This window comes from Dendropsophus ebraccatus, chromosome 9, assembly GCF_027789765.1.
Source record: "Dendropsophus ebraccatus isolate aDenEbr1 chromosome 9, aDenEbr1.pat, whole genome shotgun sequence".
Lineage (NCBI taxonomy): Eukaryota > Metazoa > Chordata > Amphibia > Anura > Hylidae > Dendropsophus > Dendropsophus ebraccatus.
The window spans coordinates 78,791,759-78,807,024 of record NC_091462.1 but is presented as its reverse complement, the minus strand read 5'-3'; the positions used below and the strand labels follow the sequence as shown (position 1 = coordinate 78,807,024).

At 40.4% G+C, this 15,266-nt stretch overlaps 1 protein-coding gene across 1 annotated transcript in view; it reads right to left on the bottom strand.

Annotated features, from left to right (window-relative positions):
• GRIN2A (glutamate ionotropic receptor NMDA type subunit 2A) overlaps positions 1-15,266 on the bottom strand; it is a 379,959-nt gene that overhangs the window by 68,149 nt on the left and 296,544 nt on the right. Inside the window, exon 6 of the mRNA XM_069983674.1 lies at positions 5,815-5,929. Within this exon, the coding sequence (XP_069839775.1) occupies positions 5,815-5,929 (115 nt within the window). The remainder of the gene's footprint in view (positions 1-5,814; positions 5,930-15,266) is intronic.

Genomic DNA, 15,266 nt, shown 5'->3' with positions numbered 1-15,266 from the left:
CTAGATGTGTCTCATTTCCAGGAACATGACAAATAGGGAAATAGGAGTCCAATGCCCTCTATTTTTATTTCTATAGCAGTTGCATCTTTATAGAAGTTTATTATAGTAACAGATACAACATGGAAAAAAAAACCTTCAAGTACATTACCTAATCTATTGTGTTTACTGGTGTGTTCACACAACATTTTATGAAGTGAAAATACTAGTGTATTTTGATAATTACAGCTGGAAGAAATGATCATTATTTACAGCCATAATGATCAAAATATGTCCATATTTTTGACTCAAAAAATGTTTGGTGAACATACTCTATAGCTAGATTTCATTTACTTCAATAATCTTAGTGCTGACATGTATGCAGTACACTTCCCCTCTGACACATGCAGACAAGCCACATTGCAGCTCTTTGGTTGTGCAGGCCTGCTACGTCATGTCTAGAGATAAGTGAACCGGCTAAGGTTCGGGTTTGTATGAACCTGAACTCTCGGCTTCTTATTCCCACTGTCTGCTAGCTCCGTGGAGAGGGTGGATACAGCCTGAGGACTGCCTGTAAAACTGGGATACAACCATAGCCATAGGCTGTATCCCAGTTTTCTCAGCGGTCCTCAGCCTGTATCCACCCTCTTTATGGACCAGGCAGACAGCGGGAATCAGAAACCGATAGTTCAGTTTCATATGAACCCGAACCTCGGCCGGTTCGCTCATCCCTAGTCATGTCCTGAACCCAGAAGCTTCAGCACAATGGAGACCAAATTGGTGGAGTTTGGGTGGCAGCACAGGAACCAGGGAGGTAAGTGTATGTTATTTTTTTTTTTTTCACTCAACCTCTTCGCAGGCATGGTACAAAAAAGTCTGTCATTTTGAAGCCAAATGACAGCCATTCTTTTGAAATCATGGATGTCATTGCACAATACTGGTCGTTATTTTGAAATCATGGATGTCACTGCACAATAACAGTCATTATTTGGCCTCAAAATGATGGATGTCCTCAAACTGTAAAAAAAAGATGGTGTGTGAACCTAGCTTCTGTGTGGGGCAGGTTAATAGCACTTTATTGTTTATGGCTATGTTCGCACGACATTGAACAGCCTCCCTTGAATAGCAATGGACGCCGTGAAACTGCTGGCCACCGGGCTGCATTCAGTACGTTCTAGCAGGAACATTCTTATTGTACTACTGATTTGCAGGTACTGTCGGATGTGTCGGATGTGCCCGAAAATCAATTAGCCATTCACCTCAATGTGATGTGCGGACGCTGCCCCACATTTCATTGTGTATACAGCTATTATTTTCAAACGTTGTACACTGAACAGCATCCAGAAATAATAGGCAGGTACATTATTTAGAACGGGCGTTAACATCACGATATGTAAACAGAGGCTATGTTCACGCAACATAATTTTGCACTAAAGAATGGACACTGATTTCAATAGAATCAGCGTCCGTTCTTTACTGCAGGGGTTGCAAAGCCTTGAATTCAATGCAATGCCGCCCCTGCAGTAAAGAACGGAGACTATTTTATTGTGTGTTTTTTTTTTTTTTTTGTGGTGTTTGTTATTTAGATCGAAATTATGCCATGCAAAATTTGTGTCTGGAAAAAAACACTAATATAAAAATGATCCATGATTCTTTTTGGGGTATCACAATGCCTCTAACCTCAAAGCTGCACATCTTTTGCCATTATGATGAAGGGAAACGAAATAATCATAGACATACTGTGCAAGGGGACTACCTACTCTAATTCAAACAATATGCCTATTGGCAAAAAATATGTTTGCTCCAGTTCTACTTACAACCCTCGATGCCCATAACCAAAAAAATAATAGATCACATGAGGAAATTGCATAACCTAAAACAGACAGAAAATAATGAGAAACTTTGTTCTGTAATGAATCAGAGATTAGACAGTTCATGTCACCTTTTACCCTAACAGACTGGTATTTGCTGAAGATTCTAAAGGGCAAACTAGGACCTTTAAAAGCCACTTGATAGTGTTGAGTAAGCATGCTCAGTCGAGCATAGTGCTTGATCGAGCTTGATCTCAGCGCCTTGAGGCATACACCTTTAATAACTGATGTCAGATAATTTTTGTTTTGTTCTATTTTGTTTAAACATCCCTTCAAGGGACTAAGTATTCATAAAATTTGAATAAAAAAAAAATTGAATAGGTTTCTGCAAGACACATTAGAGCTCCAATGGTATACCGGCACTTGCCGTTATACCGCCCGAGTTCTAATGTGTCTTGTGTAAATCTTTTTTTAAAATATTTCATTAGAACATCCCCACAAGGGATTAAAAATACAAAAATATAGAACAAAAAAAAAAATAATTAAATATGTTAACCAGGCACCCTGCGTTTTGCCAAGCAGGGGGCACCTGGCTAAATGCTCGAGTCTCTAATTGATTTCATTGGGGTTTGTTATTTAAGTTGAGAAATCGAGCATTGAAAATTGCTCAACTTGAGATTTTATCTTGCATTATATATATATATATATATATATATATATATATATATATATATATATATAAAGTGCCCTAGGGGGGGGGGGCAGTGGGGGCAGCTGCCCTGGGCACAGAGACCAGGGGGGGCACCATCACAGGGAGAGCAGAGAGAGAAGGATCACAGTGGATGAGGCAGCCTGGAAGCGTCCTGCCCTCTGTCAGTGTGGGGAGACAGGGGACGAATTTAACTTGATCAAAAGAGGTATTATCCATACTGTACTGTCTCCTGGCTGCTGTTTAGCTATAATTTGCGCAAAATCGCTGTGGGTTTACCGAGATTTTGCTCAAATCAGGGCTAAACAGCAGCCAGGAGACAGTACAGAAAAGTTACTTTGTAGATGGTGAAGGACCTTGACATGTGACTATGATGCCACCACAGGTACTGTATGTACACTGCACTATGGAGGAGGAAGAAAGAAAATACAGGTGTGTGGAAAGGGGAGGACAATCAGGGGTGCACAGTCTGGGGAGGGGGGGGTGAAGGGTGCCCAGTGTGGAGTGGGGAGGGGGGCAGGGGGTTCAGGGTGACACCAGTCTGGGATGGGAGGAGACACACAAGAGAGTGTCCAGTGTCTATTTAGGGGTCTGGTCTGGTTGTACATTATTATATACTTAACCCCTTAATAACTGCCCTCTCCAAATATATATCACATTTATATAAACCTCACCTACTATCTGCAGAGGTAGGGAACCTTGGCTCTCCAGTTGTTGCAGAACTACAACTCTCATCATGTCGGGACAGCCAAAGTTTTAGCTTTGACTGTCCATGTATGATGGGCAGTTGTAGTTTTGCAACAGCTGGAGAGACGAGGTTCCCCAAGCCAATATATAAAGCACCTGTATCTGTATATACAGCAACCATGATACAAGAGTAATTTTTCTCAATTATTTCTATTTTAAAGTTTGTTATGGAATACCTTACTGGAGTTGTCTCCGCTGCTAAGGGGAGTTGATCGAACCTCGGGAAATCCAAGGTTTGATCGAACTCAAACATTCACAAACCTGCCGCATTAGATTGCTGATGCCTGCCTGGTCCATGGGGAAGGAGGAGGGTGCCCAAGTACCGGCTGGAATTCTGGGATTCAGCCTAGGTAATAGGTAATAGGCTAAATCCCGGAATACCAGGTGGTACCTGGGCACTCTCCTCCTTCCCCATGGACCGGGAAGGCATCAGCAATCAAATGCGGCAGGTTCGTGAAGGTTCAAGTTTGATCAAACCTAGGATTTCCCGAGGTTTGATCAACTCTACTGCTGAGCGTACCTGTGCATTAGGAGATGGCACCATAGAATCACATTACACTGGGTGTCACACTGGAGATAGATCAGGAAGCTTCGCCTCCTAATTCACAAGTACAGACAGCAGGGAGCAGAGACAACGGCGCCTCCTCAGGTACAGATAGCAGGGAGCGGAGACAATGACGCCTCCTAATTCACAGACAGCAGGGAGCGGAGACAACGGTGTCTCCTCAGGTACAGAACGCAGGGAGCAGAGACAACCTCGCCTCAACAAGTAAGACAGCAGGGAGCGGAGAAAGCGACGCCTCCGTTAAGGTACAGTACTTAGGGACCAAATTTTAAATGGGAAAAATGGAAGTACCTTAAAAAATGCAGATTGAGCCCAGAGCTGCCTGATAATCATTCTTCATAAAAACATTCCAGGTACACAGTAAATATGACATTATGTATCCCATATTGTGAACACCACACTAGTGCTGCCAGTAGAGATGAGCGGACCACTCAGTATATATATATATATATATATATATATATTTATATAAACTGTACAAGTGACGATAACTGTAGGGGCTGTTATCCCTCTATTGTGGATTATTCTTATCCTCATAGTACTGTCATAGTGCCTAAAATGTAAAATAGGTCTGTCGTGGTTTCTGAAATTTATACTGTTTGCTTAAAGTAATGCTTCAGAGAAGAAAAAATTACATTGGTCTCATATATGGCACATGATGAAACCCATGAATGTAAATAAAGGTAATAAATCAACCAGTAGGACTTTCTCATTGAAAGGATCAGTAGGCTTTTCACTCTAATGTAATAATAAAAAAAAGTTACAGATTACTGTCCACATGCCAGGGTATATAGTATGCTATGCATCCCTGTCAGTCATGCTGTCTACACAGCAATTCTGCACAGTATATGCAGAGGTAGGAGATAAGGTAGACATGGAGAAATAATCTTTAGATAGCTGGGAAAATATGTTTTACACTCCATGGAACATCTATTCTTTAGACATGAAGGACACAACAGTGGTGCCTTGGATTATGAGCATAATTCATTCCGGGACCGCGCTTGTAATCCAAATCCACTCTTAAACCAAAGCAAATTTTCCCATAAGAAATCATAGAAATGCAGACAATTAGTTCTACACCCCAAAAATAATGATTTATTATTCTGAATAACATGTAAAACTAATGAAACAAACATTCAGAAACATCAGAATATGTGATATTATAAGTTACTGTACAGTAATGGAGAGGATGGTAAACACAAGGGCGGACAGAGAATGCAGGGAGCATGAAGGACTGAGCAGGACAGATGTGGGCACATACATGCAGCACTCTCTGTCCGGGGAGAGAAAGGTTACAGCTATAAAGAGATTACCTCCATAGTCGCTACGCTCTTAAACCAAGTCACAATGCAACGCTCTTAAACCAAGTCACAATTTTGAAAAACCGTGAGCTCTTAAACCAAAACGCTCCTAAACCAAGTTACTCTTAAACCAAGGTACCACTGTACTATTTATTTGTAATGGATTTGGTTACCGATAACCACCTGCGTCTTACAACAAACTTATTGAAGTCTAGATGAGGAGGTGGGGCAGTGCTCATCCATAGAAATAGTGTTCAGAACTGAACTAGCAGTTTTGAAACAGACGGTAGACAACCCCTATAATGTGGAAAGGTATAGATCCAAAAGCTCACTACGGGGGTCTTTCTTATTGACCAGTAATTGTTTGCTATGACATGCATACAAATGGACAGCTGGAAGCTGCTTCTAAAGTGACAATAGGCCCCATTTCTTACTATGTCTGTCTCCATGAAATAGTAGTGTACTGCTAGTAGTAGGCTTTGATTTTGCATGTGGCAAATGTAAGACCCATTATCCAGCACATACATCCCCATATACATACAGTATGGCTGTAATGTATCCTGGAGTTGTCAAATTATGGAATAAGTATAACATGGAAGTCTAGACGTCACAAGATAAAAAAAAAAAATATGAGTATTACTTAAATTGCATCACATAGGACATGATTGCATTTCCCAATACATTTTACAATGTAGGCTCACTTACCTTTTCCCACTCTCTTTCCGTGTTCAGCAGTATAACCACCAGTTTTGGATTTGCTTGATAACCATCTTCTGTAAAGGACAGATCTCTGCCATCCCATGTAACATTGATCATAAATCTGCCAAAAGAAGAAAGCAGATGTTAAACAGACAAAAGAAATGAACCATTTAACAATTAATAAGCAAATAGGTTCAGTTATAAGAACGAGTGTTTTATCAATTTTATTTGTAAAAATACTCTCTGATTGGCCAATGTTCCTTCCCTATGCAACGAAAGCCAGGAAGTCTGACTCAGGATGCCACCAAAAACTATGCAGTCTATATTACTCTGCTTGTTTGCAGAGTAAGACTTTGTTCACACCACGCAACAATGGCCGTACTTAATGCAGTGTGGAAAATTGCCTCTTGTTCTATTGGATCCCGGGCGGAGCGTATACACATCACATACGCTCCGGATCCCATGCCGGGCTGCAAAGAACTGACATGTCAGTTTTCTGCGGCCACAATTCAGTGCGAGCGGCTCCGGCCACTTGCTTCATTGTGCGCTATGGGAAGTTCTGATGCAGGTGTGCACTGATGCACCCGCATCAGAACACTACGGCCATAAAGATCATCTGGCCAGTACTGCAGTATCGGCCAGGATGATCTTGGCAGAGACTGGCCGTTCTGTGACCTGGCCGGGTCACGGAATGGCCAGCCGGTACGACATGTGAACATAGCCTAAAACCTCTTGGCCTCCTCTTTTACATGTTCTAAGCTACAGTAAAGTGGCCTGACCTCACGTGATTCCAATAGTTTATATGGGTTCTGACAGAGTACAATAGGGATAGAAAAGGCAGTAAAATAGATATAAAAAGCAGTTTTTATTTTTTTATTTATTTATTTACAAGACCATGCCCATCTACAGTATATGACCAAAACACAAAGAACAATGCCTGTGTGAAAACAATATTACCAAGTGCAAGTAATAAAGTGGTCTCATGAGATCATATGCTGGACAATTTTCCCTCCTTTTTTGTTTAATTTCAGAATGATTCTTTTATTGTTGGGCTTTTTATGTTATTGGTTTACCTATTTAACTCCCTGCACTAACAATTATTTGATTTGCTGCCTAAAAATCAATAATCTGACATCCGCTCTAGTGATTTTATGGGTACCTTTAGGAACATTTGATGCCATTTTTAGGCTGTGAATTTCCCTGACAAATTTGCAGCTGCAAAATTATTAGAGTGTCAGGGACCTGAAGCAAACGATGAATTGATGCACTACCATCTTAGTTGTAGTCATCCTCCTGATCATATATAGAAATATCATAATATACCATAAACAAATTGTGTAATTTGGATGCAATTAAACACACACACACACACACACACACACACAGTTATTATCTGCATGGACAACTCCATAGACTGAATGCCCTCTTTATATTTTTTTAATTGTAAAGTGCTGCGGAATTTTTATTTGTAAAATGGAAAAGGAGGTGATTCAAACTTTTATTAAGGGATGGGTTTTACTATTTTTTTTTAACCTTTAGCTTTTTTTTTTTAACACCTTTCAAGTCCCCCTAGAGACAATCATTAGGTTGCATATACTGATCAATGCTATGGCAGGTGCTATAACCGGTGCCCCCAATGCTATACCATGTTTCCCCTGCTTGGCAGAGTTGTAGGTGCCTGGTTAATCTATTCCTTTTTTTATTAAATTTTTTGGATATTTTGTCCCTTGAAGTGATTCAAAAATATAAAAAAATTTGAGCAAAATAAAAATGTAATAGGTTTCTGCAAGACACATTGGAACTCCAGCGCTATGCCTGCAATCAAACAAATGGGTACACCTATAAATATTCTCTCTCTCTCTTTCTCTCTCTTTCTCTCTACCTATCTCTCTCTCTCTCTCTCTCTCTCTCTCTATATATATATATATATATATATATACTGATGTGTTAATTTGATCACAATGACGTGTTTAACTCAACTTTTTAATTGACTTAACGTACCTCTCTGCCACAATTGTTATGTTAGGGATCATGTTAACCCTGGCCACCCTACCCTAACCTGCTGTAACACACTGAATTTCTCCATGGCAGGGACTATTAACCCCTTCAGGGCTGAGGAGCGGTGCATTCATGCTCAAGGACGTACAGTTACGCCTTGGGTTGAAAGGGCCCGTGCCATTCCCTGGTGGGTCTCCGCTGTCAGCGGATTGCAGCAGTTAACCCTACAGGTGCTGTGATCAGGCCGATCGCAGCACCTATAGTATAGAATAGAGGGAGAATCTTCCCTCTATTCCCATAGGGGCTGTGCAGAAGCGATTGCATGGCCCCGATGGATGCTATGACACCAGGAGGCTTCCCTGAAGCCTCCTGTGTCATAACTATGGTGGCTGACCAGGCTTAGCCTAAGGGGCCTATTCCACGGAGCGATAATCGGCCGAGTCAATTATCGCTCAGTGGAATAAATACAACGATCAGCAGATAACAACGATCATCGGCTGATCGTTAATATAGGTTTGAACCTATAATTGTTGGGCGCCGACCGTGCATCGCTACGTGTAATAGCTGTGTGTGGCCGGCAACTGACGATTTACATTACCTATCCAGGCTGCAGGGCTCCTCTTGTGGTCTGCTTCTCCCCGGGTCCCGCACGCTCCAGCTTCAGAGCGGCAGGCTCTGACAGGCCGCTCAGCCAATCACTGGCCGTGGCGGTCCCGGCCAGTGATTGGCTGACCGGGCTGTCAAATGAGACAGGCCGCTCTGAAGCTGGAGCCCGGGTCGAAGCGAAACGCAAGAGGAGCCCTGCAGCCTGGACAGGAAATGTATAAAGTTTTAGCAAGGGCTGCAAGGACATCGGTAACGCAGCCCTTGTTAAATGATAATCAGGCTGTGGAATAGGCCCAGTAAACGAGTGCCCATCTAGCAGATCGGCGCTCGTTTACAGTTATTATTGGGCCCCCATCAGCCTGTGTAATAACTCCCTAAGGGTGAGCCTGTTTTACAGGCACATTACAATGCAATGCAGATCTGCATTGCGATGTAATGCGCCTGTAATCAGGCAATCAGATAGTGATGTCCCCATGGTGGGACAGTAAAATAAAGTATAACAGTAAATAAAACATACACACAAATAAGTAAATAAATAAAGTACACAACACATAAAATCCCCATATCCCCCAATGCAATAATAAATGAAAAAAAAGTACACATGTTTAGTATTGCCGCCTGAGTAATGATGCTGGCAATAAAATTATCACATAACTTAACCTGCACGTGACAGCAGAAAAAAAATCAGAAAATTACAAATTGTGTAATTTTTTCGTGAAATGTGGGCATTTTTCATACCAAGGCCATGTTCACACTACGTAAGTACCGTAGTACTTACCGGTACCAGTAAAGTTGTAACAACGACCGGTACTTATGTAGTGCTGCCTTCTAAGGAGTGCATACACATACAGTAGGGGGAGATTTATCAAAGGGTGTAAAATTTAGACTGGTGCAAACTGCCCACTGCAACCAATCACAGCTCAGCTTCCAGCTCTGGTGAAAGAAATTAGGAGCTGTGATTGGTTGCTGTGGCAAGTTTGCACCAGTCTAAATTTTACACCCTTTGATCAATCTCCCCATAGTATACACAGTATATACAGGATCCCTAGCGCGCCACAAGACACTGACCCTGTCAGTTCACAAGATGGAGCTTGCAGCTCCAGCCACACACTCCATTGTGTGCAACGGGGAATTCAGTTGCGCCCTCATCCAAATTCAGCGGCGGTAAAGATCATCCAGTACCGGCCAGGCTATGGAACAGCCGGTGTCTTACACTGTGAGAACATGGCACAAAATTGTATGGATATTGGCCAAATTTTACCACTTACCCAAAGTACAATATGTCACGAGAAAACAACCTCAGAATTGCTGGGATAAGTTATAATTTTACAGAGGTATAACCACATAAAGTGAAACTGGTCAGATTTCAAAATGGACTCAAGGCACTATCTGGACTGGTCCTGAAAGGGTTTCAGGTTATCTTATGTTATGTTATATATCACATGGAAAGTAACTGTAATATTTGTAATTTTTATTATTATGTTATGGTGGTTTTATACTGTTAGAACTAAAAATTTATAAAAATATAGGTCACTTTTGCAGATCAGCAAGCAATAAAACATCTTTAAAGGTCTCTTTTTTTTAATGGTTATTATTGCTTTTCACTTGCATTGATGCCGTTAGCAGATTAGCTTGCTGTGTTCTTATCGTAATAGCATTTGTACAGAAACTTTATGGGATAATGCGCAATAATATGGAAAATAAAGCATGTGACCGACAAGGCCATTTTATTGCCATGTAAAAGGTGACTCTGATAGAAATATATGATTCACGTATTTCATTAAGTCATTTTCATTTTCAGGAGGATGACTCTCTTTACAATAGAAATTGAACCAGTGAGTACATTGGAAAATTTCATTATGATGCACAAAGTACAAATACATTAAAACTAAGGTCATAAAACAGCAGTAATACGATGATATGTCCAAATAACTGTTCAAGACACAGACTGGTGATTTTTCTCATCCAGATTTAGATCGCCATGGGGTGATCAGGCTCTTTCTGTTTATCAGGAGTCATCAAGGCAAATAACTTTTATTTATCGTATCTTCATCTATAATGAATTCATGTTGAATAACATTTGGTCAGCTTACCCAAAAATGCTGGGAATATGGTATTGTTTTTGTGTGGTTTTTTTCCGTATGATTTTTAATATGACTATAGAGATGTGTTAATGTATTGCTGTTTATCAACTTCACTGGTGAGCTACACTTGTAAAGGATGTATAGAACTTTGGTCACATGACCCTCCCTCTGACTGGTTTCTAAGAGAGGCTACCAGAATATTTGATATTTGGTAGTATTAGTAAATTTTCCTCATAGTGCTTTTTACAGGAGGTAAGACTATATTAAAAGTGTTGGTAAAAGAGGCTTTAGGTCTTATAACTCCTTTATTAAGATATGTTCAGGTGTAAGACGTACACTGCAGCTTTAACACAGGGTAATCCGCAGGTACAATTAATGAATTTCTCTACACAGAATCGGTACCCAATGCTGTAAATACGATACTGGGGATTTTATTGTGCATTTTATACAAACCATGTTTTAGTTTGCAAACAAAATCATGATTAACAAAGAAAAGGCCTCAAAACTTTTATATTTCACCATTAGAGTGATTCTTGCTTAAACGTCCATCCATATGAAGATTTACGTATACTCAAGCAATAGCTAAGAGCCTTTAAGCAGAAGAAGATCAGTCCTTCATATGGAAGCCTTGAAATGTTTGCTGTAATTAAAATTGGTGTGTAGAGGGATATTGCTTTGGAGAAAGGCTCAAAGAGCAGCGTTCCCTTGATCTAAGAGAGAGACGTAAAAAGCCTAAGTCAATGGCAGATTAGTTTGAATGGGAAAAAAAATCTGTACTTTGCAAAGAAAGAGATTTCTCCGATACTTCCTCATTTAAACCTAACAAATTATGTCATTCACCAAGAAACTGATTTAAGCAAGTATCAGAATTTCCTTAAAGTGAAGCTCATTTCATGTAGTGAAGAGAAGTCCTCTTAAAGTAAGAATAGATTCATCTAAATTCTTCTTGTACAAGGTTACCTGTGGCTTCTTCATGGATTTTGATCCTTTTCATCTAGGCTTTTGCTCATTGGCTACTAGTGCTGTTAGTTTTGTTGTCACATATAAGTTTAGGGTCCAGACTGTGAAGAGGATGGTAAGTACTAGAGATGAGCGAAACGGGTTCGGGTTCGAGTCCATCCGAACCCGAACGTTCGCCATTTGATTAGCTGGGGCTGCTGAAGTTGGATAAAGCTCTAAGGTTGTCTGGAAAACATGGATACAGTCAATGACTATATCCATGTTTTCCACATAGCCTTAGGGCTTTATCCAACTTAAGCAGCCACCGCCAATCAAATGCCGAAAGCTCGGGTTCGGATGGACTCGAGCATGCTCGAGGTTCGCTCATCTCTAGTAACTACCCCTCAGCTCCCATGAAGAGGGCCCCAACCTCAGGCCTTGTGAGCTAGAGGTATAATCAGTAAAAAGAAGAGGATCCAACTTAATTCTAGTGATGTCTGAAGCAGAAAAGTGTGTGCAGTTCTAGGGACCTACAAAAATAGTCTTAAGTGCAAACTAAATATGTATAGTCCATAGGAAAAAGCAAAAAGAGGCTATATGACAGAAATCATGTTAAAGGTAGATGGATAAATATTTTTTATATGTAGAGCTGATGTTGGAGAGGCGCATTGAAAACACTGCTATTCACCAGCCTTTACAATAATCATCAGGGTATTGCTGGTGCCCCTAGGGTATAATAGTATTTTGGGACTGCCACTAATTAAAAAGCCACATGTATTAATCTCAGAGGCAACTAGGTAAAACACACCATCTTAGAGTACAGTACATTCACTTGTGATAATGTGATAGCACAGAAGAAGGACAAGACAAACTTACATACAAGGGGTGGTCAACAGGCTAAGGTAAAAACCAAAGGGACAAAGAACAAAAACAGAATCCAAATAGTCAGAATAGTCAGGTAACAAAGCCAAAGTCAAGAAAAGCCAGGTAACAATACACAAAAAGAGATATAAAGACACTTAGCACGCCTTTAAAAAAAAAGTCTAACACCAGCATGGATAACAGGGTAATAGTATACTTCATAGGAGGTAAGGGATCTGGTCCAGAAGTGATCAAACCGGCTCCCTGATCCTCCACCAGAACACATGTGGCAGACACAATTGACTGGCAGAGACACCTGCCAGTCAACATAATTCAAATGCAGCACAGCTGCTGCCATGCCCATCCCCCGGCTAGAGATACGGACCTGCAGCGGTAACCAGGGACGCCATCAGGGATCTGTGATGTCACCTGGCAGGTGGAGCTGGAGCCAAGTGAGTCTGCTTTGAGTCTGGGGTGGAGCTCTGTCACGTGAGCGTGGATAGGTAAGGATGTAACAAGTTCCTTTTTATATTTCCTGTTCTTTATGAATACATTTTTGCCTTTGTCTCAAAAACTGAATGAGAAACTGTAAAACCAGCCTTAGTGTGCTTGTACAAACCTAGATTATAGCTTTGTACAAGGTGCAGAGCAGAAATACAGCACACATGGAGGTATATAGAGCCATACTGTTACCCTGCATGTCTCCAATTTATACTGAAACACACAGAGTTTTATTTCTGTTGGATTCTGTATTTGTTGCATTTTCCATCATATGCCATATTAGGTACATACGCTCCACTAGAAGCACGGCTTCTTATAGCTTTCAATGTCTCTGCATGCAGTTGCTCAGTAGGAATACGGCTCATTACAGAACACAGCCCTGACAACTCTACTGTAACGTCTGAGCAGTGCTTCTGTGTGTCTAACCCTTCACACTGTGGGAAGCTGAGACAGGAAGAGTATAGGAATATTGTAGAATTTTTCATTACACGATGGATTTGCAGAAAACATAAAAGCCGTGCCACCATAATTTATATGGGTCATCATGTCCAACCTGTCATCTTGTACAACAATAAGTTGCTGTCTCCAATAAATTGTCTTTCGTATTCTATTACGCTATGCTTACTCTATTGTTTTCTCTTAACATTGATTGCTCGCTTCAAAATCTTTGCAGAATAATAATAAAAGAGAAAAAAAAAAAGCACAATTCAAGCCGCTGAAAGAAGTGAGCATGAAATATGTAATGTGGCCAAAATCTTCCTAGAAGCAATATAATCAGAGCAGTAGCATCTGTTTTCCCTTAAGGAGAAGAAATGCTTCAAAGTAGGAAGCATTATTTTACCCGCAGGGCAGGACCATCAGCTTACATTAAAATTTAGTGGAACTTTAATAACATTTGTTTAGTTTTTACATTTCTCCAGCTGTTTTCTGAAATTACTTAGAGCTCATGGATGAAGTAAGCTAAAATGTAAGTGTCTTCAGGCGGCAACATTGCATATCTATGTCTCTGATAAAGCTGATGGGTGGCTTTACGAAGAACATATTTTCTTAAAATGTTTCCCCACATCATATGTATGATGATAACTCAGTATGGTGCAATCTTTCACTTGTAATATTTTACAGCACAGATCCACCTTCACAGCTACATTGCAAAGGGAATAAGGAAAATAATTTCCTTATCCCTTAACGATGCAGCACTTTTTTAAATGTTTTTCCTCATCTTGTAACTTTTTCTCAACATAGTTGTATTTATTTTATGTGTGATAAATTGGCTTTTTAACAAACTAATGTTGAGAAACCTATTTGTTTTTTAACTTGTAAAGTGGAATTGATTTAATTCCGTTTGTGGTAAAAATGACATGTTCAGTGTATATAGTGAAGGTGGGAGTAAGGTAATAGAGTAATAATTAATGGTATAGAAAAAAATTAAAAGGGGCTGGGTGGCCTGAGTCAGCTCTCCCAGAGAAATGGAATGTGTAACAAGGGGGTGGGTTATTACATAGAAATAGGTGGGTGTGGAATGCCCACACCTTGAGAGATGTAATTCTTCTTGCTTATAGAAGTCTAGCCATTTTTAAAATCTGGCAGCCAGCAGGGGCAGGGGTGGGAATTTAATCAGGAGGACAAACTTACCTCTGCCCGTTCCCACGGTAAGCGGCGGAACTGGCCTCAGGACCCTCACTGGAAGGCATTTTCCCCCAAGTGAAGTCATAACTCAGAAAGGCCTGTCCAAGCTGATGGACTGGCTGCTTAGCCAATCAATGACTGGAGTGCCACACCATCAGCCGGGTTGTGCCGTGTCAATCCTGGAGCCCAAGCGGTCCCAAGGCCAGTCCCGCCACTCACTGCAGGCATAGGGAGAGGTAAGTTCATACGTCTGATCAAATTTCCCCTTGCTTCTGCCAGCTGCCAGATTTTAAAAACGGACGAACTTCTCCTTTAATATGTGTAGTTGTAGTGTGGTGTTTTATAATGTTTGGATTAAAAGAAAATAAAAATGACATGTTTTTATATCAAGCTTTTATCATTTTATGCTTCAATACTATTAAAAAGTAAAAACTTTTTTTTTTGCCAGGCATAACAGTGAAATTGTAGCATAGGATAATTTGTGTTTACCAAGCAGGATGAATAAGATTATATTTTAATAATTTTGACAGTCACTTAGCAATTTCAATTCTGTTTACTTTTTATATTATAATCCCAAAATCTGATGTCTTAAACTTCCAATATTTGTTGTTTTTTTCCCGTTAAAGTCTTTATTAATTTGTTTTACATATTCTTTAGTCCCTCTAGAAAACTTTATCATTCACTTACTTGAACTCAAGTTCAGTACACTGCAAAACTCCTAAAGGCCAAGCTCACACTATGTTTTTGCTTTATTAAGCAACGGCCATTGTTGCAGGTTACACACTGTATACACTACAGCTGGGATTCCATGTGGCCGCACAGAAAACTGCCATGTCTATTTTC